The 24,897-nt window shown below is 33.1% G+C and overlaps 2 protein-coding genes across 3 annotated transcripts; both read left to right on the top strand.

Moving 5' to 3' along the window:
* Nucleotides 1-1,966: 1,966 nt before the first annotated feature.
* Nucleotides 1,967-13,269, top strand: LOC106720062. The gene is made up of 3 exons (XM_014514634.2): nucleotides 1,967-2,064; nucleotides 4,181-4,475; nucleotides 12,785-13,269. The coding sequence occupies exons 2-3, from the start codon at nucleotides 4,194-4,196 to the stop codon at nucleotides 13,262-13,264; spliced, it is 762 nt and encodes a 253-aa protein (XP_014370120.2). The 5' UTR covers nucleotides 1,967-2,064; nucleotides 4,181-4,193; the 3' UTR covers nucleotides 13,265-13,269.
* A 9,467-nt stretch (nucleotides 13,270-22,736) lies between these two features.
* On the top strand, nucleotides 22,737-23,815 carry LOC106719911 (flightin). 2 transcript variants are annotated; one of them, XM_014514396.2, is made up of 4 exons: nucleotides 22,737-22,872; nucleotides 22,987-23,176; nucleotides 23,304-23,567; nucleotides 23,690-23,815. In XM_014514396.2, exons 2-4 carry the CDS (start codon nucleotides 23,001-23,003, stop codon nucleotides 23,703-23,705), a joined length of 456 nt encoding a protein of 151 aa, XP_014369882.2. In that variant the 5' UTR covers nucleotides 22,737-22,872; nucleotides 22,987-23,000; the 3' UTR covers nucleotides 23,706-23,815. The 2 variants fall into 2 exon arrangements, with proteins under 2 accessions (XP_014369882.2, XP_014369881.2); XM_014514395.2 differs by having other exon boundaries at nucleotides 22,738-22,872; nucleotides 23,304-23,815.
* Nucleotides 23,816-24,897: the final 1,082 nt, after the last annotated feature.

Raw genomic sequence — 24,897 nt, 5'->3', positions numbered from 1 at the left:
AGTTTTCAGATGTTCGAAATCTATTGTTAAATGTGTTTTATATACTAAAGTATTTTAAAAATGTTAGAATGCTAAATATTAATACAATTATGCAAGTCAGCCAAACTCCGTAATCTACCAACTGTATATTCCAGTCAACTGTACAATGTTGTGCGGCTTCTGTACGCTGAGAATAGTTCTAAGGAAGTCAAAGTTTGTTTCCATTATCATGAATTTGAGTCATACGACGACACAGTGTAATTGCAACGATATTTATTTAAAAAACATGAATAAGTTCAACATAAAAGAATTTTTCAGTAAGTACAATATAAAAAACCACATTACAATTTGCCGTGATTATGTCATTGCTCCTTGATTGAATTTAAAACTAAGATGGGTCCTTGATTACTAAAATAAAACAATAAAAACAGTTTATAGACATTTTTATTATTGTCTTTTAGTTTTATCATCTTAAAAAAGAGTGAAACTTTTAAATATTTTAAACCGTATATTTATTAAGCTTATTGGATAATTTCTTAGATGGTGGATGACAGCTAAAAGGATATGACGTACCAAACGCAACGGGTAAAAAATGAATTTATGAAGTAATCTTAATTCATAATAAAATCGTCAATTACATATCAATACTTGAATAACATTTTTGGTGTACTTTACACACAGGCAACAAGCAAATGCAAAACTTTCGTGATTGTAGGTAAGTTCTGTAGTACTAGTCTTGTACAAGTGAATATTAGGTAGTGCTTCGATTGGCTGTCTATAGCGTTACAATGTGGACGAAAAAGTGACAATTCGCAAGCAAAACTTTTAAATAGGTCACAATGATTATACAATTATTTGGAATATTAATAATTAACTATCACACGTAAAAATTGCTACCTATAATAATCATCATAAATATAGTTGTGCAACAAATTTGACACCTACAAAATTACTGTTGAAAGGCCTATTTTAGGTTTGCTGTATGTTGATTACATCCAGGTATTCTAATGAAGACCACAGACATTGTCAATCAAAACCGCAAATCGTTGACCCAATTCCACCTATATAACGTAGAATGTAAATGCAATAATGCTTATTTTTTCAGACATAATTTTTTTTTCCTTTTGAGAGTACCCTTTTCAAATGTATGCGCGATTAAATAGCATTATATTATCTACCAGTAAATATAAAAAGATCGTGTCGTCTTTAAAAATGGACACAAAGTATAAAAGCGTTTATTATATTGAAAACAATAAGGCAGATATCCTCAGCATTGAGATTGGCTGCCAAGTGGCAGTCTATTGTGTATTCATATTTTGTCATATTAAACAGTTCTCGGTCCGCTTTGATCCTTGTATTTGCTAAAATTCATCTTCATTTAGTAAATAAACAACGTAGCTCCGTCCGCGCCGAATTAATAAAAAACTTAATTAGTAGCCTATGTTTTCTTTCAGACTACATTTATTCCAATATTCAGCGAGATACATGCAGCCATTCTGGAGATACCTCGTAACATACATCCATCCATCCATCCATCTAAAAATTCGCATTTATAAAAATTACTAGACTCTGTCCACGCGTAATAAAAAAAAAAGTTAACTTTGATCTAAGCCAAATTTCATCTAAATCCATTGAGCCGTTCTGGAGATAACTTCGTAAAAACATTAGTATTTATTACTAAGATTAAATTAATATTAGTATAGTATAGTAGTAGTGTTAAACGACCCATTAATTTGTCACTATATAGAATAGGAATTAAAAAGAGAAATATTGCATCACTTTTTATTGACAAAACTATTAACCTTTAATTTCGTGTTTATTTGCGATAAAAATCGATTTCTAGCTTACTGCTACGCCATTTCTATTTACTACGCATCAACATTTTTCATCTGAATAACAAGGGCGACGGAGGCGCAAACTTCAATTTTCGGACTAGGAAATCATCTGTAACAAAAGTCAATATATTTCTGTATAGCTCACAGTTAAACATAGTCACGCCTACGCGAGTCAAACGTCGCTGGCGCCGCTACTGGGCTGGCCACCGCTCAGTCTCAACTTGTATCTCGACGCCTGAACACGCATCAGGTCAGTGAAAATTCACCTTAACTTCCCTTATTTGTTAACGCTGAAATGCGAATGTATCCCGTTAATGGAAAACTATGCATTGCGACATTTTTCTAATAATATTATTATATTTTTGTTTATAATTTTATACAAAAATTTTATCTTATCGTGTATTTTTTTTATTCATCCGATTTTAATGCATGTTCAAATTACGTTCGCGCGTATTTTTAGCTGTGCCGTTTAACATACTGAGTGCATACAATACGACTTGTCGAGCAAACAAAAACCGGGTTTTGGAACTAAAAATACCTACATATCGAATGTTTCGCGATCTATTTTGGAACGTTCTCACTGTTAGCCATGCGTCGAAATCAAGATAAAATTACCATTCGGAAGATTTCCGAGTATTAATTGACTTGGAAAAAAATTATTTATATAATTTTACTTCTTAGTTTCGCGCGGTAAAGTTTTTACTCGTAGTCTGGACTAAATATTAAAGAAGGATAATTTTTTTGAAGATACATGATCCCGTTTTCTAAACAACTGCGCAAATAACTTTGTTTATGTTTTACACAAAATTTAATTTAATAATAAAGTAATTGCCAACGGAATTTACGTTTTATTTTTTGATATAATAAAAAATAACATTAATATGAAACTCGATATATTGAAATTCGAAATTCGAAAATAAATTTAATTTTCAAACAAACAATTTCTGCTATCAAAACACACAGATAAAAAAATTTAAACAAACACAAATACAATTTTGATCACAGAGAAGAGCATATAAATAAATAAATATGTAACGTAAACTCTTCATACAAATGCTTACGATATATTTTTTACAGGATTTATTAATTATTAAATTTAGTCGATTGCTATTTAATGTCAACGTCATAGAAAGTCGTTGTCATTTTAATAGATTTTATTTCACATAAAAATGGTTTATTTTCACAGGGAAAAGAAAAGTCTGATGGAAATATATATTTGAGATATTAAATAGAAAGTTTTCTTGTTAATTGAAAATGTGTTTTATGTTATTGTTGTTAAGTTATACACTTGCTCTATAATTAAAATAAAAATAGACGGAACAAAGTTTGCAATCTGAATGTTATACGTATACATACGTTTCTAATTATTTACTTGTTACGCGTTTACATGTTACATAGGATATACATTTTTTAATATAAATATCTTTATTTAAAATATACATTCAAAATTACTAAGTACTGCAATGTTATATCTCAAATATTTAACTTGACCAGGCCACGCTGTTTAATTTATACGAGTATAGCAAAACGTTTCATCTAGTAAAGATTTCGTCTGAGCTTTGTTACATGAATAAATATTTCACTAATTGCTCTCCGGTTAGTCGTTAATGTCCATTAGCGGTGGATAATCCTATGATATAGTTAACGTATTGATGTCGGACAAGTGATTGGACGGTAGCTTTGTCTCCAGGTACAAAGTACACAGGCAGTATTCAACGCTTAGGAGATTAGTCAGACATCAAGTCCCTTAGTCTAATGCAAACTAAATTCGGTCCTTATGTTCACGAATAAAGGCGGAAATGGTGTGGCAGAATATTATGCTACAATAGACACGAAAAGGTTTATCAGTGTTTCGGTGAATTCGAATGTCCACTGTAATAATATTGAGCATCGATCAAACAGACTGGTTACGGTTCGCGTGTCAAACGCTCTGCGTTCCTGACTGACCGAGTCTGATAAACTTTTATACTTCTGATACTCTTTTTTGATTTATTGCGGACACGGATTAATAATATTTTTTCGAACTCAAAAAAAAAATACCTACCCTCTAGGGTCTTTGTGAATCTGTATTTTTAAATATCCAATAGCGCGAGTGGCATACCATTTCGATCTGCTTTTTAAAACGTAAAATAGGTTTCATAGTTTAGATCTTTTCCCTCAATAAACTTTGTATTACAGCGATACTAACTGTTAAATGTTTGCCTATTAGTTAAGGTAACGAAGGTGGTATGGAAACTGTTCTAACTTCTGAAAGTTCTAACTACTGTTCTGTCGATGTTAATTTCCGATAATCAAATAGCCTTAATTCCTGTCAGAATCGTAGTTTCTTAGAATAATGGTTCATTGATATTTTGCTATTTTAACAGGAATATATCAGAAATGAGTCGCGTAGGAAGAGGCCGACGCACGCGCGTCTACGATTGCAACTACAACAAGGGCGAGAGTTACTACCGTCCTGTGCTCGACCGGCTGGATGGTAAAGTGCCCGTCGCCAGAGAACCAGATCGAGACCGCATCAGATCCGACGTAGAAAACCGCATCAAGACCGCCCTTGATGATATAGAAGCTCCAAATGATGAACTGTTCGATTCAAGGGGAGCTAGAGCGCAGCGAGGCAGACCCCTGTCTTCCGCTTTCGAAGATGACGATATTAGTGATGAAGTAAGATTTCCTAGTTTATAATTATTATATTAAAATAAAGCTTTTTAAAACTGCGAAGTGTAGCTAATGCTGCTTCACCAATGACTCCCTCGGCCGGTGTAACACCACGACCACACAAAGGCAGGCGTAAAATGGAAGTATTTACCACCTCATATAAGAGTATTAAATGTTTTACAATAACACACAGAAACATTTTTTTCGTATCATCTTAAACAGACAGATTTGTTAGTTTTTTTTTTATTGGTAAAGTACTTGAATTTGTTGCTTTTTCGGTTATAAAAATTTTCCTTAGCAGCAATTATTGGTAGCACCAAAATGAACAGCGAAACTGAAAATAACGAAGCGATACTTTAATTAAATTTTCAAGTTTGCCCGCAACTAGTTCAATTTCCATTCGTCGGAAGCAGCAACCGAGTATGATTACAAACATCTTAGAGGATTTCGGAATAACATTTTACAACAATAGAGAGCCACGATGTAGGTCATTTTGAATTTATTTATACTATCTGTATTTCCTTTAATGAAGTACAAGAGAAACATCTCTTCCCCTACACTTAAGTCATGACATCATGACCCCGTCGGGAGTACAGAGATTATATAATAAGCTTTGTTTTTTAATAAATTGTTTAAAATTGGTCATTTTATTTATATGAAATAATTAAATCAAATCAAAAGTTGTTTGTTGTTGTAAAAAGTCTTTAAATTACAATATTGTAATTGAAACTCAGATTTCATACTACTTTTATTCCATTTCTCGTAATAGAATATTTTCAATTAACGCTGCAACGTTCACTGTATTAACGTGAATAACAAAACGGAGTTAAAAACCCTTCAACGTCTACGTATCGACATTCTTATAATTGGAAATTGCGGTAATTAAATTCCTACAAACAATAACCAAATCAACTCGTTTCAAATGTTTTCTATTTTTAATTTGTCCACGGTCCATTGTAATTAAACCGTAAAGGTATTCACTGGAAGTTTAATTTAAGAGAAAACGTGAAAAAGGATTGACCAGTCCGCCCATCCGTTGCATGACATGTACTGAAATAGGTTTACCGTTGAAAACATACAAGTTGCTGTCGGCGAGCTTTTAATCAACTTTTGCTTTCCCAAATAAAATTATTCATTGTTTCTGTTTACGATTTTGCCATACAAAATTAATACAATTTATAGGTTTAAACTTTAGTTATTGTTTGCAAACTTTTAGGGTCAATTGTATCAATTAACTATAGCCAAAACCAGCATTTTGGTGGTGATTAAATATACGGTTGCGCAAATATATTCGTTTCACCATTTTAACGTTGGTAAAATTGACATCAAAATTAACACTAACATTAATTCTCACGCAAACCACGCGCCCCTTTGGGCGGTTATGTTTTTACTTTATAATAGCTATCGCTCGTAAAAAAACTTAATAAGTAACCTATGTGTTCTTCCGGACTATGTTCTACATATGTGACAAATTCCATCAAGATCCATTGAGCCGTTCCGAAGATACCTTCAAACAAACATCCATCCATCCATCTAAAAATTCGCATTATTAAATTAAGATAGTAGTCGCAGTCGCACATTTGTAAATAGAACACTCGACTATGGAGTCATGTGTTCTCTGTTGTATGGACAAACGATTTACCGTTAAGTAAAAATTGGGTCTGAATGTTAACCTTTGTGCATATTAAATATAGATCAAACAACGAAAGTGACATAAATCTTCACCTTATAAAGTGATGATGTGACTCGAAATAGAGTTGATAAATATAATGTATCATGCCAAATTTCATTGCACTCTCTTTAGAATGTACCTAATCATACATTGTTGTACTGTGAGCAACGTTTATATTTATGGCGTGAACAACATTCGGATTTAAATCGCGTTGTACCTAAATAGTAGGAATGGCATGCGCCTGGAACTTATCCAAATTTTAGCAAAGAACTGTAAAATTAATCATATCAATTACGATATAGAACAAAAATAAATAATTAAATATTTTTGTAAAATGTATTAATTATTTTACTTAAAAATTAGTGCTGAACCATACCAAAAACGTAAATTAAATGTTTTTCAAAGTTTTATGTTTCCTTTACACGAGTACAGTTAGTTGTTTTTTTTAATTACCTATCAATTATCATGTAGTAAGTAATAATTCTACATCTAATATATTCATCTAGTAGTGAAAAAACACATGAGCTACTTTTTCTCGCCCGTCGTTATGAGTACAACCGAAAAACATCATCGTTAACTATATTTTATAGCTACGTCTTCCTATAAACCTAACAATAATATTTACACGGTACTATGTGGTATCAAAAATAGACGCTTTGATACCTAACCCAGAAGGCCTCACGACTAATTAAATCAAGGTAGATACATTTTTCAACCCGATTGCTAGAACAGAGATTGCAATATGTGTCATTACAGTCTTAACCTAGAATAACAACACGTTAAGAGCATATTTATTTGCTAAATATAACTACGACATGAATTGATTAAAAGAAATAAAGGCAAAGCTTTCATAAATCCTTATAATATGAAACGGCCAAAACACTCACGTGTATCGGCACCGACTAGTTTCGAGCCTATCGGGGGCCCTTCATCAGGGTGAGCGAGACTGGTATTATTTCGCGGACGCGGCCCGTCGCTCACTGAGTAAGAGACTCAGATGTACGTGAGTGTTTTAGCCATTTCCTATTTAGTTAATGATAATGTCTCACGAAAGTTTGAATAATTTATATCCTTATAGTATATTATTATTATTTTATATTAATTGGTGTTTTGATTTGACCAACTTATATCGAAATAATACAGAACGTTACCATTAAAAGCTTAACTGGTATCGACAGGCAATGAAAAGATTACAGAGCCGTATATGCAGGGAGGTTGTCGCGGTCTATAGCCTCCATCGTAGGGCCTAAAAGCCACCCCACGAACCTACGGCACTGCAACGTGTTAAACTCGATTATTTTACCATTCCATTACATTCTAAGAGCCTCGCCTCTATAGAATTGAATAGAGCTTCCAGATACGGATTTATTAATGACTGCACTGCGAAATATTGAAACTATTTTGGTTACTCATACCTATCTGACTAATATTATAAATGCGAATGTTTGGATTAATGGATGGATGTTTGTCTACAGAACGGTTCATCGAATCTCGATGAAAATTGGCATAGATGCAGTTAAAACAAAAAATAACACATAGACTACTTTTTGTTGTTTTTTTACTCCGTTCTGACGAAGTCGCGGGCGACACTTGTATAAAATAAGTAATGTGGTTATAATCCTTTGAAATTTAATTAAAAAAGATATCACTTTTTTAATTTGAGACGAATTCCTAGTTCTAAATTCTAATTGAAAACTTTAAATTGGCGCGCATCGTGTTCTAAATTGTCTGGAACAGGCCAACGTAACAAATCGGCGCGCTCAGATTGCTTCACCAACAAGTGGCTGCGGACATGACGTAGTCTCGTCTTATTGGTTGATGATAAGGCGTTTTCAACAAACATACAAACCATTTTTTTTAAACAAATAAAAAATGTACCAATTGTTAATTAGCGACCAAAACGATCGTATAAAAATGTGATTTTTATATATTTGACTAAATTATTTTACCACTTAATTTACGAGCTTTGCAGTAAATAATCTTGTTTACGTGACCGTTAAACGATTGATTGAATAAAGCTCAAACATATTTAGGTCAAGTTTTAAAATAACTACAGAACTACTCGTGGCCCAGCGATTAATTGAATAACTCAAAAACGCGTAGTCTCTTTGACCGAATTTCAGGTTTTTGTCAGGTTCAGGATATTTTTGTAATTGACATGTGTGCAACGAAAGATTTATTATTATTATATCATATTCATTTATTAACTTATTATATATATAATATATTTTATAAAAAAAAATAAAAAACATATTATAAAAAAAATTGTATACCACCGGCTGCTGAATCCCAAGACTCAAGAAACCAGTGGTGAGGGAGGTGCAGAGACAGGAGCCTCGTCACTATAACTGCCTTTTGTATCAGCCATTAATCCAACTGTTTAGCGATGGATTCTTAAGATGTTGGTCGAAGCTCTTCGCTATCAGTCCATTCACCGATACAACAACTATCGGAATAATGGTAGTCGATTTTATACGCCACATGGCAGTAACCTCGTGAGCCAAGCCTAAGTATTTTACTGTTATTATTATTATTAACAATTGCAGTCTCTGTCTATCGCATAGTCAAATTAATTTGAGTCTCTTGTCTCCATTTGAAATTTCATGTCATTTTTATATTCAGATCCGTACGTAATTAAAATGTAAGTTTCGAGTTAAAAAGGACTCATATAAAGTCCCTTTTTCCAGTAAGCAACTAGCCGTACGCGACTTGAACATATAAATAGAAGTTGCACAAGGCGAATCCCGTGCTGCTATTTGCTTACTGACGTGAATATTTAAAGTATTGCTTACTGCAAAAAAACACTAACTTGAAAAAAACACCGAATCAATATATACTTTTTGCATTGAGGTATTAATTTTGGACGTCAAAATTGATGTATTAACTAGCTGACTTCCGAGGTTCCGTCAGCGAGGAATAAAAATAAATAATTAGTAGCCTATCTGTTCTAGTTTCTAGTTCTAGTTCTACACTATGTCCTACATCTATGCAAAATTTCATCGAGATCCGAAAAGCCTTCTGAATATACCTTAGGCAACAATAATAGTATTGGGCATTAATAAATTCGTTTTTTTTTCATTGTTTTCTTATTCTTTGCTTATATTTAATTAATATAATTTTAATAGTGACAACGTGTCCTATACAATAAGCATATTATATAATACTAGCTGTCGGTCGCGACTCCGTCCGCGCGGAATTAAAAAAAAAAAAAAAAAAAACTGTAAATCTAAACCATTCTCGAATCTCCACGAACACACACAAAAAATTTCATCAAAATTGGTCCAGTCGTTTAGGAGGAGTTCAGTCACATACACACGCACACAAGAAATATATATATTAAGATTATAATTATACACGAACTATAAATTAAAAATAGAAAAATTGGTTTCCAAAGGATTCTTTATTATTTCTGTTTACCCTCTATGTAAAAGTCACATTAATCGCTCGGAGCTTGACTCTTGACCGGATTTTTCTCTTCCCCACTTCAACAGACGGGTAATGAGCACCGAGAAAAATAAACTAGGTTGAAGCCAATTACAACTGACGATGTTTTTCAAACGAAAATGTGCGAATAATTTCATTTGGTATCGAAGAACGTAATTTACATGAGTCAATTTTGTATAACGATTTTAAGTAACTACATGATTAACAATCTTGGTAATACAACAATTAGCTAACTACATTAATTCCAATATCATATTTCAAAAATTTACATAACAATTATTATTTACATTTAAATTCCTATCATTCACTGAGATTGAAACAACATGTAAAATAGATACATCCATTCATGCTGCAATTGCTCAAGTTTATAAAAGAAGGTTTCGAATACTCTGTGATACAAATAAAGCAATATGTAATATGCGACAGCGTTTGCAGACCGATTGCTATCAATGAACGTAGCCTGCAAATTACATTCCTAGCGGGAATTATATTCGATGTCCTTTCATATCAGTGTAATATTGCCTGCTACGATTTTATTTCACACGCTATTATTTCATAGTTTTTTCTTCTATATAATTAAAAATCATATCATTGTTATCAAACAATTAATGTAGACTTATTTTGATGAAACTTTGGTAGAGTGTTTGTCATGAAAGTCTGTATCCTAAGAAATTAAAAAATATGTATTTTTAGTTTTAATTAAACTCAACTACTAGGTCATAACATTATCTAATAACCTTACAAAACATACTTGATTTAGTTGTTTCATTATTATATTTCTCAGTTAATCCTAGCAGTAGACCTTTCCTATAAAGTTAAAGCGAGGCTGAAAAAATAGTGGCGTATTTTATCCTTTGATGCTTTAAAAATTCCCGATCATAAATTCCCTTAAAAACTTTTTGCACGATCAATTGAAACAATAGAACGTCATACACTGGGTGCACTATTCGTACGTACAAATTCCGAACAGCATTGTCAGCGAAACGGGACCGTTTACAATATTGTTCTTTGTCTGTATATTCTGTAATTTTCAACGGCATATCTACCTCCGAAGTTATCTGTGTCAGAGGACAAAACTAATTTATGATAGCTGACTTCGAACGTTTTGGAATAATAATTTTTTTCTTAAAACAAACTATGGAAAAAGGTATTAAGAAAATAAATTGTTGTTTTTCTACGTTTATATGTATATATATAAATATATGTATATATGTTTATTTCTCGTAAATAATGTTTTGAAATTTTGGATATTTTATTTTAGGAAAAGTATAAAATGTAAACTTTAACTATGTATCTGATACAGACAAGAATTTTCTTCGTGGCTGTAACTAATTTTATATGCAAGCAATTACGGCGCATCATTTGCAGAAATTTCTATTAGTTAATTAGAAATTTACTTTATTTTCCACGGTCTTGTTGGAAACATTTTGTTATTTACCTTAAACTTGGTTTCGAAGCGTTCTAATTATACGGTATTTATTTAAACTGCACAATATTATACAGAACGTACTTGTGAAGAAGCATTTATTATTTTATCTGTTTATTTTTCCATTCAGAGTTGAATTCAATTTTATTCTTCTTTGAATTAATTATTATAAACTAATTAATGATTTCATATTATTAATTAGAGATAAATATATAATAATAATAATAGTAATAATAATATGCAATGTGTACATGTATATGGTTGCATTTTATAAATAACGTAGTCATAGATATATATAGATATAGACCACGGAGCAAATATTCGTTAGCCATCGACAAATTTTGCCTCATCTACTTATTACAGTACTACTGATTCGATTTATATTCACATATTGCATACCGTCACCATTATCATCAACTGCGTCAGTCCACAGCTAGACATAGGCCTTTGCTATTTCTGAGCAAAGTATGCAAACCACATCAAGCGACAGTTTTTCCGTCCGCACTAGATCATTAGTCCGCTTTTATATTTTCAGTAATTTACTATCCAAAGCTTCGTGTCATTTTTAATGCTTAACTGACATCAAAATTAATTTTAAATATTAAAGTAGAATATTACAATATTTTTTAAAAAATGTTAAAGTAACAGAAATAAGAAACTAATTTTCAATTTTCTGTTAATATTGAAATTCTGAGGTAAAACTCGTCTATATTCTGTTAAACCATAAAGTAACTAGGAATATTTACTTTATGGTTAAAATTACTTACTTCAAAATATTTCCTTTCCACATTTTAATATTAGACTTTCAGAGAGATGAAACTTTCTAACTAATAATTACCCGAAGCGGTGCTCTATCAAAGGTGTGTAACATCCAGTGTATTCACATTTTTAGTTTGAAACACGAGCACAAAGTTACCGAAGTTGTTCTCTATTTATTTTAAAAGAGCGTAAAATTGTAAGTTAATATTTGATGCTGTATTTGAAATGGAAAAAGTGGAGTTGTATGGCTCTTTATCAACTCGGACACTGTTTGAAACATTATTTATCTTTCGTTATAAAGAATCTATTTACACTTAGTACTGACTAAAAATAAATACACCCGTCATGATAATTATGCAATAATAAACTTCCTACAGCAAAAACGGGCCAGTGTAAATAATTTACGACTGTTTTGTTTTTACTCTTACATTATATAACCTGAACCGTTACATATGCTTCTGATTCTAGCCGATTTAACGAGTACGTGGATTACGAGTTCTGACGTCATGCGTCTAAATTTAAACAAAATTCCGTAACGTCACATTGACATTTCTCTTAGGTGTTAGAATAGATTTACGACTGGCATGCTATGCCCGAATCCCCAACAATTAGCCGTTAAAATTTAACTAACACACACGACACATAGTAGAAGGCCACAAAAATGACACTGTTTTGAGGCTCGAGGCCCTTTTGAGGCTAAAAGCTAATAAATTCTAGCTATAAATATTACTAATAATTTTAAATATAAATACTAATTGATCGAACTACTAATTCTAGTAATAATTTTAAAATTTTTGAAGAACTATAACCTCAGATGACAAAGGGCTCACGAGAAGTTATGCGATCTTCACAATTTAGCAACACCAGCATCAACCAAATGAGTTTTAATGTAGACTAAACTTTGTGTAGAAAGTAGACGACATAGAGGAATGTCATAAAATAACAGTACCTCACAAGCATAATTTGAACTATGAAATAACCGTTCGATAATAATTCCTATTTTGATAATTTCAGATCTCAGAATCTCTAAAGCGTTTACGGGCAAGCAAGAAGCGTTTCACTGAGGACATCGACTTTGAAAACAGTGTTTCAAATCTTGAAAATCGTATGCGGATTTCCGATAAGATTCTCGAAACTGTAGGTATCGGTCAATCTGAAGTAAGTGGAGCACGACGAGCATTGCAAGAGAATGAAGAACGCACAGAGAAACGTATTGCACGTAGATTAAACGAAGAAAATGCTCTAACCAAGTGGACAGCTTTGAAGAATGTTGATGAAGAATCTGCTGCAGCTCAAAGGGCAAAAGCCACACGAGCCCGTTTGACAGATTTAGAAGATGAGATGTCTGAACTATCTGAGAGAACAGCTGCTAGGGAGAAACGTGCCGCACGCCTGCGCGCTTTAGTAGCCGACTCTGACTCTACTGACACTACCGTTTCCGCCTCCAAAATTACCATCCGTGCTGAGAGGGAAAAGAAACAAGTTACTTTTTAAGTATTGGTAATAACCCTATCTTTGAAAAAAGCTATAAATTTTAATGAAAGGGATCGAATCACCGCTAAAAATGATTATTTTGAAGATAGATGAGTTTACTAGTACGCATGGACCTGCATTTGTCAATGTATTATGATCGAATTGATGTCTATTTTATACTCGTTGCATAGAATAAATTGCTAAGTATTATTAATGTTTTATTATCAACCTTCAAAATATCTATATTTGAAAACAAATTTACATTATTATTGAGTTAAATTGTAAAAACTAGTAATAAACAAACAACGACCTCCATTGACTACGGACCTCCATTTGGTGCGGTCCTGACACACCTCTCTCGTCTCTCTTCTACATTCATACATGCACGTCGGTTACGGGGACTCTAAATACCAATCTGGACTTTAAAAGTCCGCCTGGAACAGCCCCGGCCGACACTGCCGCTCACTTTCACGCCATAAATGTCCTTTGTAAATTCCCTTTCCTTGATCCCTTAAACGTGTCAAAAACCATAATAATAGACAATGAATATAAATCTTCGAAGTTAGGTTCTAGAAGTTGTCTAGAGTTAGCTAGCATTCTAATGGAAAAAAGGTAATAAGTTTTAAGCATTTCACCAGACAGACATATGTCTAATCGATATATAATAATGAGTAGGAAAGAGTTGCAGCAAGAAATTAATTTTGAAGTGCATGCAAACTATACTCTTCCAAATTATATTTAAAATATGGAAAAACTAAATTAAATAATTTAGTATATAGTAAGTAATTTACTAGTAAATAGTAGACTTAGAGATCTAGAAGACTTAACCACTTAAGAAACCAAATACATCTCGTATTCTATCTCTCTTATTTTCCTTTCTTTCCTAACTGCATTCCTTTCTACTTAATCTTATTTCTTTAATTTCTAAGCACCGTACCCGAAACTCATTCAGCTCTGCAAAAAGAAAAAAATCTGAAGAAAATCATCTTATATCTAGCAACTAAACTCGTCGCTTTAAATTAAAAGATATAAGAAATGTTAGTAAAGTATCTTAATTCGAAATTTAAGCATTTTTGGTTTACGTTTGGACGACGACGTTACAGGAAACGTTACTTCAGAATCTGAGTTTTAAAACCAACGTCATCACGTCATTCAAAGTGATAAGGAACTAAAGAGATTTCCATAACAAACTAATTTCATTTATAAAGTGGTATGCATGATATGAATAAATTATTCTATTTGAAGCAGCAAGAAACACCATCGATTAAAAGAGATAATCTAGTCCAAAAATAGGACAATTTTTGGCTCATCACCTTACATTAAGCATTTAAATGATCACAATAGGTCAAATGGAATATGAATTTATCAATGTAAGTCGGCAAAAAGCTTCGTACAATACATCACACTTCTTTCAGAGCACGTTAAAGTATCGCAAAGTCTTGTCCTCCGTCTATACCTATGTATTATGCTATTAAATTCTCTCCCATCACAAATTCACAGAATACTTCAACAGCAATACATAATTAAATAATATTATATTTTACATCAACTTATATTGTCATTTCGTCAAAAGATTGCATTAGACGTCATTATAACATTTCAATCCTAATAGCGTCCATTCATTGCAGCAATAATTCGTGAATGTTCCAATCAAGTTCTGTTAATGGATTTAAAATATTGATATTTCAAACAGGAAATGATTATGGACTTTAAAGCTGTTTTATGTGCCATTACATTTCTAATATCTCTCTGTCTCTCTATTATCAAAAACTTCAATTAGCCTTAGACTTATTAGTATTATGCCATAGGTGGTTTTATAGATTAAGATAAATGGCTACAATAACGTAGTACTCATGTCGCCACCGATTAGCTTTGAACCTTTGTTCTATCCTGGGCGATTGCCCAGGATAGAACAATCGTTCAGGATGTAACCTGGGTGAGAGCAGGCCTTTTACAAATAAAAAGCAGTAAGATAGATATATTGCGGTAGCGAGGTAGAGACAACATTAACAGGTCCTATGGATAGAAAGGATATGGTGGAGTAGGTACAAGTATAGGCACATTGCAAAGCTATTAAGCTTCAATTTAAGCTTATGACGCTGATTAACGGATCATCAGATGCATATAAATGTATGTAATCTATTATTAAAAACAATGCCATCTAGTATAATATATCTGTTCATCTTTGTTGAAACAGAATATTGATTTTCTAACTATAGATCCAAAGATAAGGTGACAGTTAATATCAGTAGCAAATAATAGATGTCGCCACTTGTAACAAATAATTAAGAAATACCAAAAATAAAAAAAAAAATTAAACTTGTATACTTGACTAATTTTTATTTCAAACTAGCTTTTATCCGCGACTCCGTCCGCGCGGAATAAAAAATAGAAAACGGGGTAAAAATTATCCTATGTCCGTTTCCTGGTTCTAAGCTACCTGCCCACCAATTTTCAGTCAAATCGATTCAGCCATTCTTGAGTTATAAATAGTGTAACTAACACGACTTTCTTTTATATATATAGATTTGTGAAGAGAATAAGAATTTTAAAAACGGATTTTCAGATTTTCTATTTAAAATCTAGTTTATTTAAACAAAAATTTATAAGAGCATAATATTAGACTATAAAAGTTTGAAAGATTCAAAAAAGTTTTTGTATCAAGTATTTGTTAAGGCTGTGCAATGGAGCTTACAATACAGTGACCAGCTAATGTAGACACGTACAAGGGTTAACGCTTTTAATTGAATGCACTAGACCGTGCTTAAAGCGTATCGCGTACGGTATAAAATCTGACAAGGTATTACTGGCAGTGAAATTTGTCGCAACAATATGCCAGACTTTCATGTAGATCTCTGCATGCACGTTACATACAATTTGCTGGGGAAAGGGGTTCTATGAACGCAACAATAATTTACAGCGCTTTGATCGTTCCCTTGGCTAATATTAATTATTATTTTAGTATTTTAGGGACCTCATTGAATATCAGCGACTAATTGAAAACTATAGCTGGTTTGTTTTGAAACCAGGCAATTTGTAAACATTTTAATTAAAAATCTGTTCATTATTAAATCTCACATAGTCTAGGTATGTTTTGTGTGATTTCTTCCAAGAAAAAAATAAGCCGAAACTTTAAGGTTTATACAAACTAGTGCGTCGATTCCACATGAGTGGGATAAGGCCAGGGAGATGACGAAACTTATTTGATTAGTACAAATTATAGTTAATCCTATAAATTACTTCAATGATCACGTATGTCCTTTAGTAACGATTTAAAATATTTTGAAGGATAAATATTCTCACTGCTTTAAACTGAATAATCAAAATATGTAATTATTCAACGTAACTGACGGAATAATTTAGAAAATCAAAAGATTACAATTCCCAAAATCAACTCCCGGTTATAGTAAATCCTCAAACAGTTTCAATTACCACCTCTATATCAAGTCGGTTGTAATAACCTTAACGGGGAAATTGGAACCTGTCTGTCACAAAGTAAATATATGATCTCCAATTAATTGCTACGCTGACTACTGTAGTATAAAGGAGGAATATAGATTTACCAAAGTTCGTATGAATTTTAAGGAAAATTTAAAGTAAATCCAACAGTACAGAAAAATAAAATAATATAATAAAGAACGAGGTTATAATTTACACATTCGTATTTTTAAGAATCACAATCAACAATGAATTTTTAGAGGTTATATTTTTAATGGAAGAAATAAAATAAAGTTATAATAGAGCAAATTACTAGTACTATTGTTTTAGTCATATCATAAATTCAACTACTCGATAACTGTCTAATATTCCTATAACACTATGGTCACTGTTTGTAAAGCCCTGTTAATTAGTGCTTTTACCTGCGCCTAGTTGTGGTCTAGTCGTTTCTATTTCGTACGGCTAATTGGCATCCATGGTGGTAATAATTTGTCTGTAAGCTGCATTGTTACTTGTTATGAAATGCTCGAAATGGATTGAACCGAGTTTTTCAATGAAGGATACTTAAAATTAATTTCCACGTGTTTTGTCACTTTATATGCAATTTAAAAATATATCATGCTAAACATATTGTGAGTGAAAAAAATTCTTGATTTTATACTTAAGTTTCGGTAGCTGTACGTAGCCACCTTACTTCTTAGTATATTTATACTATCTTCTTATAATGTTATAAATGCACAACTATATAGATGGAAGGATGTTAGAAGGTATCTCCAGAACGGCTAAAGGGATCTCGCCGAAATTTGGCATAGATGTAGAACATAGGTTGGAAGAACACACAGGCTACTAATTAAGTTTTTTTTTTTTTAAATTCCGTGCGTACGGAGTGGCGGGCGTCAGCTAGTATTACATAAAATATCCGCCGAAATAATGTCAAACAAGCCAGTTTATTTTGTAAATGAACGTGTCAGTTTTTCTAATTAGTGTTTACTTTGATATGGAACGAGATGCAAGTAACGTGCTCTCATAAAGCCTGCACCGGCTACATAACTAACTACGTTCACTAGAGCACTACCCCGCCTTTCCCATTTCCCTCGGAAGTGGCTTAAGGTTGGAGGCAAGTCGGTGACGTTTTTGCTTTCTAATTTGATTGGACGCTAAAATGATTCAATTTTAAAATGTACAGAAATATAAAATCGCAGACATTAAATTCAGTCTTAAAAAATAGTTCGTTTTACACTCATTGAAGAAAGTTATTTTGAATGTGTAACTACCTGTATTGACATAACTTGTTATCTCTGTTTTTACATAGTGATCTTACGTAACTATCTATTCCTTTAAAACCATTCCAGATGGTACTTATGAACTTTGGCAAGGATTCTGGGTTCTTGGCAGCTGTTTATTTAGATCGTCCTCAATATATGATCAAGCAAACGACGAGAAACCTTTAAAAACTTCTAAGTGTATCATAATTAACGCTTAGATATAGAAGTTTATACTAAAATTTTTCTGTTATATTCTTGACAGAAAAGTTTGACGTATGTAATACTGTGTCTTATTAATACCGTGGAATTACACCGTCGAACACATATTCTCATCTCCTTCTTTCTTCTTTGATAGAATTGAGATAGCAATGATGTTTTATACGCATGTTTTAACAGTGAAAACTCACAGTTGTAATCATGCCACACTCAAAATCAATTAATTTTATTTTCTTTTTAGAAAAAAAAATCTTTGAATAAAATGCGAACAAAGGAGAACAAATGGTTGGGAACAAAAAATATCAATGCCAGACAATTATAGTCTGGCACATCATCCTGGCCCGTCTCTGTCATCTGTCACGGGCACTGAAACATTTAACATTTATCATCAAAAATAGTGAAACTGATGGTATTTTCTTACTTGGCTATAATTATGTTTGCGTCATTTTATGCGGATCGTTATTAAATTTTGTTTAGAGTTCAATGTTATGCCCTGTCTCCATTACAAGACTACAAGGCTGGAGCGCGGCTAATTGGGATGTACGTTTCGCAAATCGAGCGCGATATTATACGGGATGACTTAAAATTAATTACGCCGTCAGCGTAATGTGTATAGGCCGAGCCTATAAAACATGACTGTTATGTTAACATCAGAATATGGAAACTAATTACGACGTTTATATTTTGTCATAAATTAACGTATACACAATTTTCTAAAAGCATAAGTATCTATAATCGAAAATACATTTTTGCAAAAACCTTCCACACCTCTTTTACTTACTTTTAAATAATTTCGAAAAACACAATTTATATGTTCATTGTCAAATCAGATCTTATCAATTTAGATTTTTTTTTCACGAATAACGAAAAATTGTTAGCTACTAGCAGGTCAACGTTCAATAACGTGTCTACTGAGTACATTCACTAATAATTTAAAATAGCAATCAAATCGAATTATAACGTCGATCATGACATAAGGTATATTATTTTAAAACAGGGTTTCCACTGTCGCCATACTAGTGTAAAAGCAGATTGCTATCCTTCACATTCATTTTGAAAATATCGAGACAAAAATATGTGTATAATACAATTGTTACGGCCGTAAATTTTCACGTTAAAACTCTTTTTTAAATGATTTACAAAGTTTGAATACCAAACAATACCATTGTACCAATCGATATCTTCTTCACTATAAAGACAATGCCTTCCTCTACAGACTATCTACTAGATAATCCTCATGTTTCACTTGTGTAATGGAACGTCAGCGCCCTCTGACGTCGAATATCTGATTTCTCATTGTTCCCCTGTGATGGTAGCCGAAGTCTTATCAAGATATAGACTTATAACGTAGTTGCCTGAAAATATAATCCGGCCAACGAGATGTAGCGGATTATATAAGGCATGTCAAGTGTTTTTTTGTAACATCAAAATCAATTTAACAAATACAAATTCATTTAAAAAAAATATTTTTTAAGCATAACAATTTTTTTTAATTAATCTTAATTTTAATCTTTTAGTTATTCCTTTTACCATGTTGTCTGAAGTGTTTGCAATTTGAAAAACATTTGCCTGAATTTATTTCTTACAATAATAATTTAAAAAAAATTCCAGCTTAGATTTCTTCAAATTTTATACCAATTACCAAGCGATACTTATAAACACCCCATATATTGGCAAAAGTATTCGCTCGGCATTGTGCTCCAATGATCGATGCCAAATAATTCGTCAATACGTGTTGTTCATACGTCCATTGTCATTGTTGAAGTAAATCTGCTTACATAATTTGCTTTCAATGTTGTGTACTTGTAACATTGTAATAATGTAACTGAGCATTATCAGTGTTTTAAATCAATTTTGGCAAATCACCTGATGTCAGTATTTTAAAAGTCATTGAACCCATTTAATAATCATTTGTTAGTCACGGGTTACACACATACATTACCTAGGTGAAATCAATTAAGTATACTTGCACAACATTTTCCTAGTACTTTTCACTGCTAGCTTTTGCTCACTATGTGTTCTTCCAGACTATGTTCTACATCTCTACCGAATTTCTTCGAAATCTGTTGAGCCGTTCTCGAGATACCTTCAAACAAACATCCATCCATCCATCTTTAAACGTTCGCATTTATAATATAAATAGTATGGAGTAACATGTCTCTGTACTTTCATGGTTTTTACAGTTTGAGGGTACTTATAAAGTGATTTTTATTTAATTAATGTTCGATTAAAATTTTCCATCAACGATTCACATGTGATGTATTTAGTTTCATTGTTAGCAGGAATCGTTTTAATTTTAAATAAGGCCACATGCCAATTAAATCGTAATATAGTTTAGAAGTTTGATTACACAGTTCCAAGGAACAAAAGACCTGAGTATTATCTAATAATATACAATATATTATAAATACCTCCACAGTTCCTGAGAAAAAGGTTCTTGACAGACAGACAGACAAAAATAGATCCTGTAAGGTTTCTGTTCTTTCTAATTTTCCAAGTAGTAACGTAGTCATTAAAAATTTTAAACTAGTACGAAATCAACCATCATCCTTAAGTTTTTTGACCTCTCTTCTTAAAACTTTTTCGAATTAAATCATAAAATACTAGCTGTCGCCCGCGGCTCCGTCCGCGCGGAATTAAAAAAATATTAATTAGTAGGCTATATGTTCTTGTATATTTTTGCCGAATTTCACCAAAATAGAGAAAATTTCTAACAAACATTCATTCATCCATCCATCTAAACATTCCCATTTGTATTACTATTAGTAAGAAGTATGATTAACTATAATAAAATGTGAAAAAACAGTGAGAATATTTGTTTCAATTAAATAAACTTCGTCTTTTACTAAAATTAGTGTGGTATAACAGTGGTTGCGATGTGAACATCACCGTTCACACAGCAAACGGATTGCATGCGAAGGGAAAGCGGATCCGCTTTTTTTTGCGACTAGGTTTTCTGCCTGTATTAGGATAAATTCTGAATATCCTTGTGTTATCCTCCCTGATATCCTTGTCATAAAGACTTATTTAAGGCAGTGTGTGCCGTAAAACGTAAAACTTTTTCAATGCTTAAAACATAGGCTTACTTCGCGATTGTAGAGTGGATTTCGATTTTCGATTCCGCTTCCCTTTCGTATGTAAATGGAAGTTAATGAGGGCGTTAGTTTCATAACAACCGTTGCTAGGCAACAAAGGCGCAACATCGCCGAGTCCGCGACTATAAGAAGTCTTTTTTTTTTTTTTTTATAAGAGATGGGGGCAAACGAGCGGCGCGAACACCGAAGTGATCATCGACGCCCATGGACATCCGCAACACTACGAGAATTACAGATGCGTTGCCGGCCTTTAAGAAAGAGATATGCTCGCTTCTTGAAGGACCCTAAGTCGTAGTGGTTTGGAAATACCGCCGAGGACAGACCATTCCACAACACGGCCGTGCGCGGCAAGAAATTTCGCGAGAACCGCACTGTTGTGGAATGCCAGCCATCCAGATGGTATGGATGGTACCTGGCGGTCTGTCGGGTCGTCCGATGACGAAACTCGGCGGCAAAAGGTCTTATTAGCAGACATCTAAGGATGTGTGTATTTTACGATATTTCAATAATGATAACAAGACGTTGAACATCTACGGCTGCTTCTTTTAAACTGAAACTGTCGGTTTTCAGCTACTAACTGATCTAATTTCCTAAATTTCATGTAATACTGTTAATAAATCCGTTCCTTAACCGAGGCTTCAACTAACTTCAACTGTGCATGCACATCTGTATAAACAATATATTAGCTTTGTTTTCTTTAAAGATCATTATAGGGATAGCTACATTGTTGTAAATACAGATCATGGCAGTGGAGACTAATCTAAAGAAATAAATAGCAGTAATAAGTTACTATTACAAATTATTTTAATTTACAAATTACTTTTTCTCTATGGATTCTCTGTTTCATGAATTATTTGGAAAGGTAATATTGTACCGGATAATTAATTAAATTACTTGTAAAGCTTTTGTAAAGTTATATTGCTACGCTGGATTTTTTGGCTTCACCTTTAATATTTTGAATCAGCCTTAATTAAATGTTATGTATCTTAAAATATAAGGACTGTCAGGAAAACAGTTACAGAGATGTGGTGCTTGTGAAAAATATTACCGTGATTTTCAAATTTCGTGACATGTCTATACGGTCATAATTATTATCACTTTGTTTCATCTCTTCCTCACACAAAAAATATTTTTGTAGAAATCTACGTAATCTATTGCATCTATCAAATAATCAAGAACTTCGTTATTAATTGATATTTATCTTTACAGCTGACCACAATTTGGCTCTCGTCCATGATTTTCTATCATTAAACATTCGTAATATCACCACGCGATATAATAATTTATGTTCTATAGCATTTTAAATTCAGTGACAATAGTGAAGCTACTGATCAATTGGCAAACGTCTACATTCGATTGTATTTTATTATTGTAGATCAAAGTGAACCCTAGTGCAAATTACGTTGGCAATTAGCAGCATTGAAGAATGTCTTGAACGTTCAATGTATTGACAGAAAGTCATTGGCAGCGATTACCTCGAGCGCAGTAACGTGTGCTGAGCCAGATGGTGTCGAAGGGAGGTAAATCGGGAGGCTGCTTACGGCGCGAGGCATCACCGATCATCAGTCGCAGTCGAACGATCAAACTATTCACACGTTTCACTATACCCAAATAGGTCCGTGTTTAAATTTTAGTGATGTGTTTATGATATGTGTTGTGTCTTTACAGAAATGAACTAGTTCATAATTTTCACGAGTGCCGGTTAATAATAAATATATTTTGATCCCAGAATCACCTTGCGCGATGTGGGATGACGTAGTGGAAGAAACCCCAGCACCGGCCGCGGCAGCGCAGCCAGCCGCAGACGCACCGGCGGGGGAGGCAGCCGGCGATGACAAACCTGAGGTTGCCGAGCCCCCGCCGCCGGTAGATAATACAAAGAATGAGCCGCGCCGGCTTGTATTCAAGCACTGGATACGGTAAGAAATCACATACAATTTAAATAAACTAAAAGTAACATAACACTTAAAAAAAGAATCGTATCTTTATTTTGTAAAAAATTTTTACAGGTCATTAACTTAATATTTTTTTTCATTTTCATTTCAGACCGAAATTTCTTCAGTACAACTACATCTATGATTACCAACGTAACTACTACGACGACGTTCTCTCCTACTTGGACAGGCGTAACAGGGGACTGCCTGTAGAGAGACCGCGCGCTCAGACGTGGGGCGAGCGAGCCCTTAGGACATACCTTTCCAAGGATCACAGTTATACCGCAAAGACGTACAACACAGACACGACTCTTCTCCATCATATTTCGACTGCTGCCCGTTTCCAACGTTACCACAGCAAGGCTCGCATCGCGAGGAAGTATTCCAATCTCGGATTTAGCTCAGTATCCCTTTAGCTTTGCTTTAACACCCTCGCTTAACATCGCTAGGCGGACAAGGCCCCAGCAACAGGGCGTGACCTATTTATCGATGTTACAGGATTTCGCTGGCGTGAGCTAACTCTCGCCGACGGCCGGTAAGCGCACCAAGTAAATACATCACATCGAAAGCTGTCCGCATTCCTATTTATAACATCATTGAGAAGACAATAAATAATAAGTTTTATATTGTCTTTAATTTATGCTTGCGAACACCTTTAAATAACAAGTTATTAAGATTTGACTTTACGAAAATGTCTGATGTAGTTAAACCGTAGATATATTTATTTAATGCCTTGAACTAACACAGCACAGCGATTTTGCAAAGATGCAAGGCGATGTGTTTTTGAATTATTTTAGTAAGTTTACGTTTAAAACTCCTAAGCCATTTTCTGTTGTTTAGAAAAGCGCACCTGATGTTTCGAACTATTCTTAATGTAAACAAAAATCGATTTTTGCACTTCACTTTATGATCTAAATTGAGATAAAAAAGTGTAGCTCATAAATTTAACACTACTGTTGATGTTACGAGTACGTAGGAATAGTTATGTTAACAAGTCTGAATTGCTTACTCACAATTTATTTGTTTATTTAACATAGAAAATTAGCTTTGTATATGCATTACATTTATCTTTAAATTTTAAACAATGCTTTTAGAAATGCTTTAGTTGAGGATCGATCATTGTGACGGAAACATAGGGAAGCTTTTAGTATAAGTAAAAGAAATGACAGTCGAGGAAATAAATACCAACATCGTTTCTCGGTGTCGCCTCGGCACCATAATTAACATCAAAATTACTAGTAATTTAATATGCCAGTGAGTAATGTACCATAATCGATCCTGTTTTTCGACTAATTGGGTATATTAGATAAATTGGCATATAAATGGGCTTTATTTAATCCCCTTGAATAACAAATTGTTCCGAGACAATTTATCGTGGAAAAGAGATAGGGGGGCTGAAGAGGAATTAATAAAGCAACGTCGAATCTATCCTCGATCTCAAGTACTAAATCAAAATAAACTTGTGCGCAGACATTAAATAGAAATGTTGTATTCATAATAATCTTACTAATATTATAAATGCGAATGTTTAGTTGGATGGATGGATGGATGTTTGTTTGAAGGTATCTCCAGAACAGCTTAACGAATCTTGATGAAATTTGGCAAAGATGTAGAACGTAGTCTGGAAGAACATTTAGGCTACTAATTAAGTCTTTTTAATTCTGCACGGGTGGAGTCGGGGGCAACAGCTAGTTTATTAATATTGA

This window comes from Papilio machaon, chromosome Z (assembly GCF_912999745.1).
Source record: "Papilio machaon chromosome Z, ilPapMach1.1, whole genome shotgun sequence".
NCBI lineage: Eukaryota > Metazoa > Arthropoda > Insecta > Lepidoptera > Papilionidae > Papilio > Papilio machaon.
The sequence above is the reverse complement of the archived record's forward strand: the minus strand, read 5'-3'. Positions and strand labels throughout refer to the sequence as shown.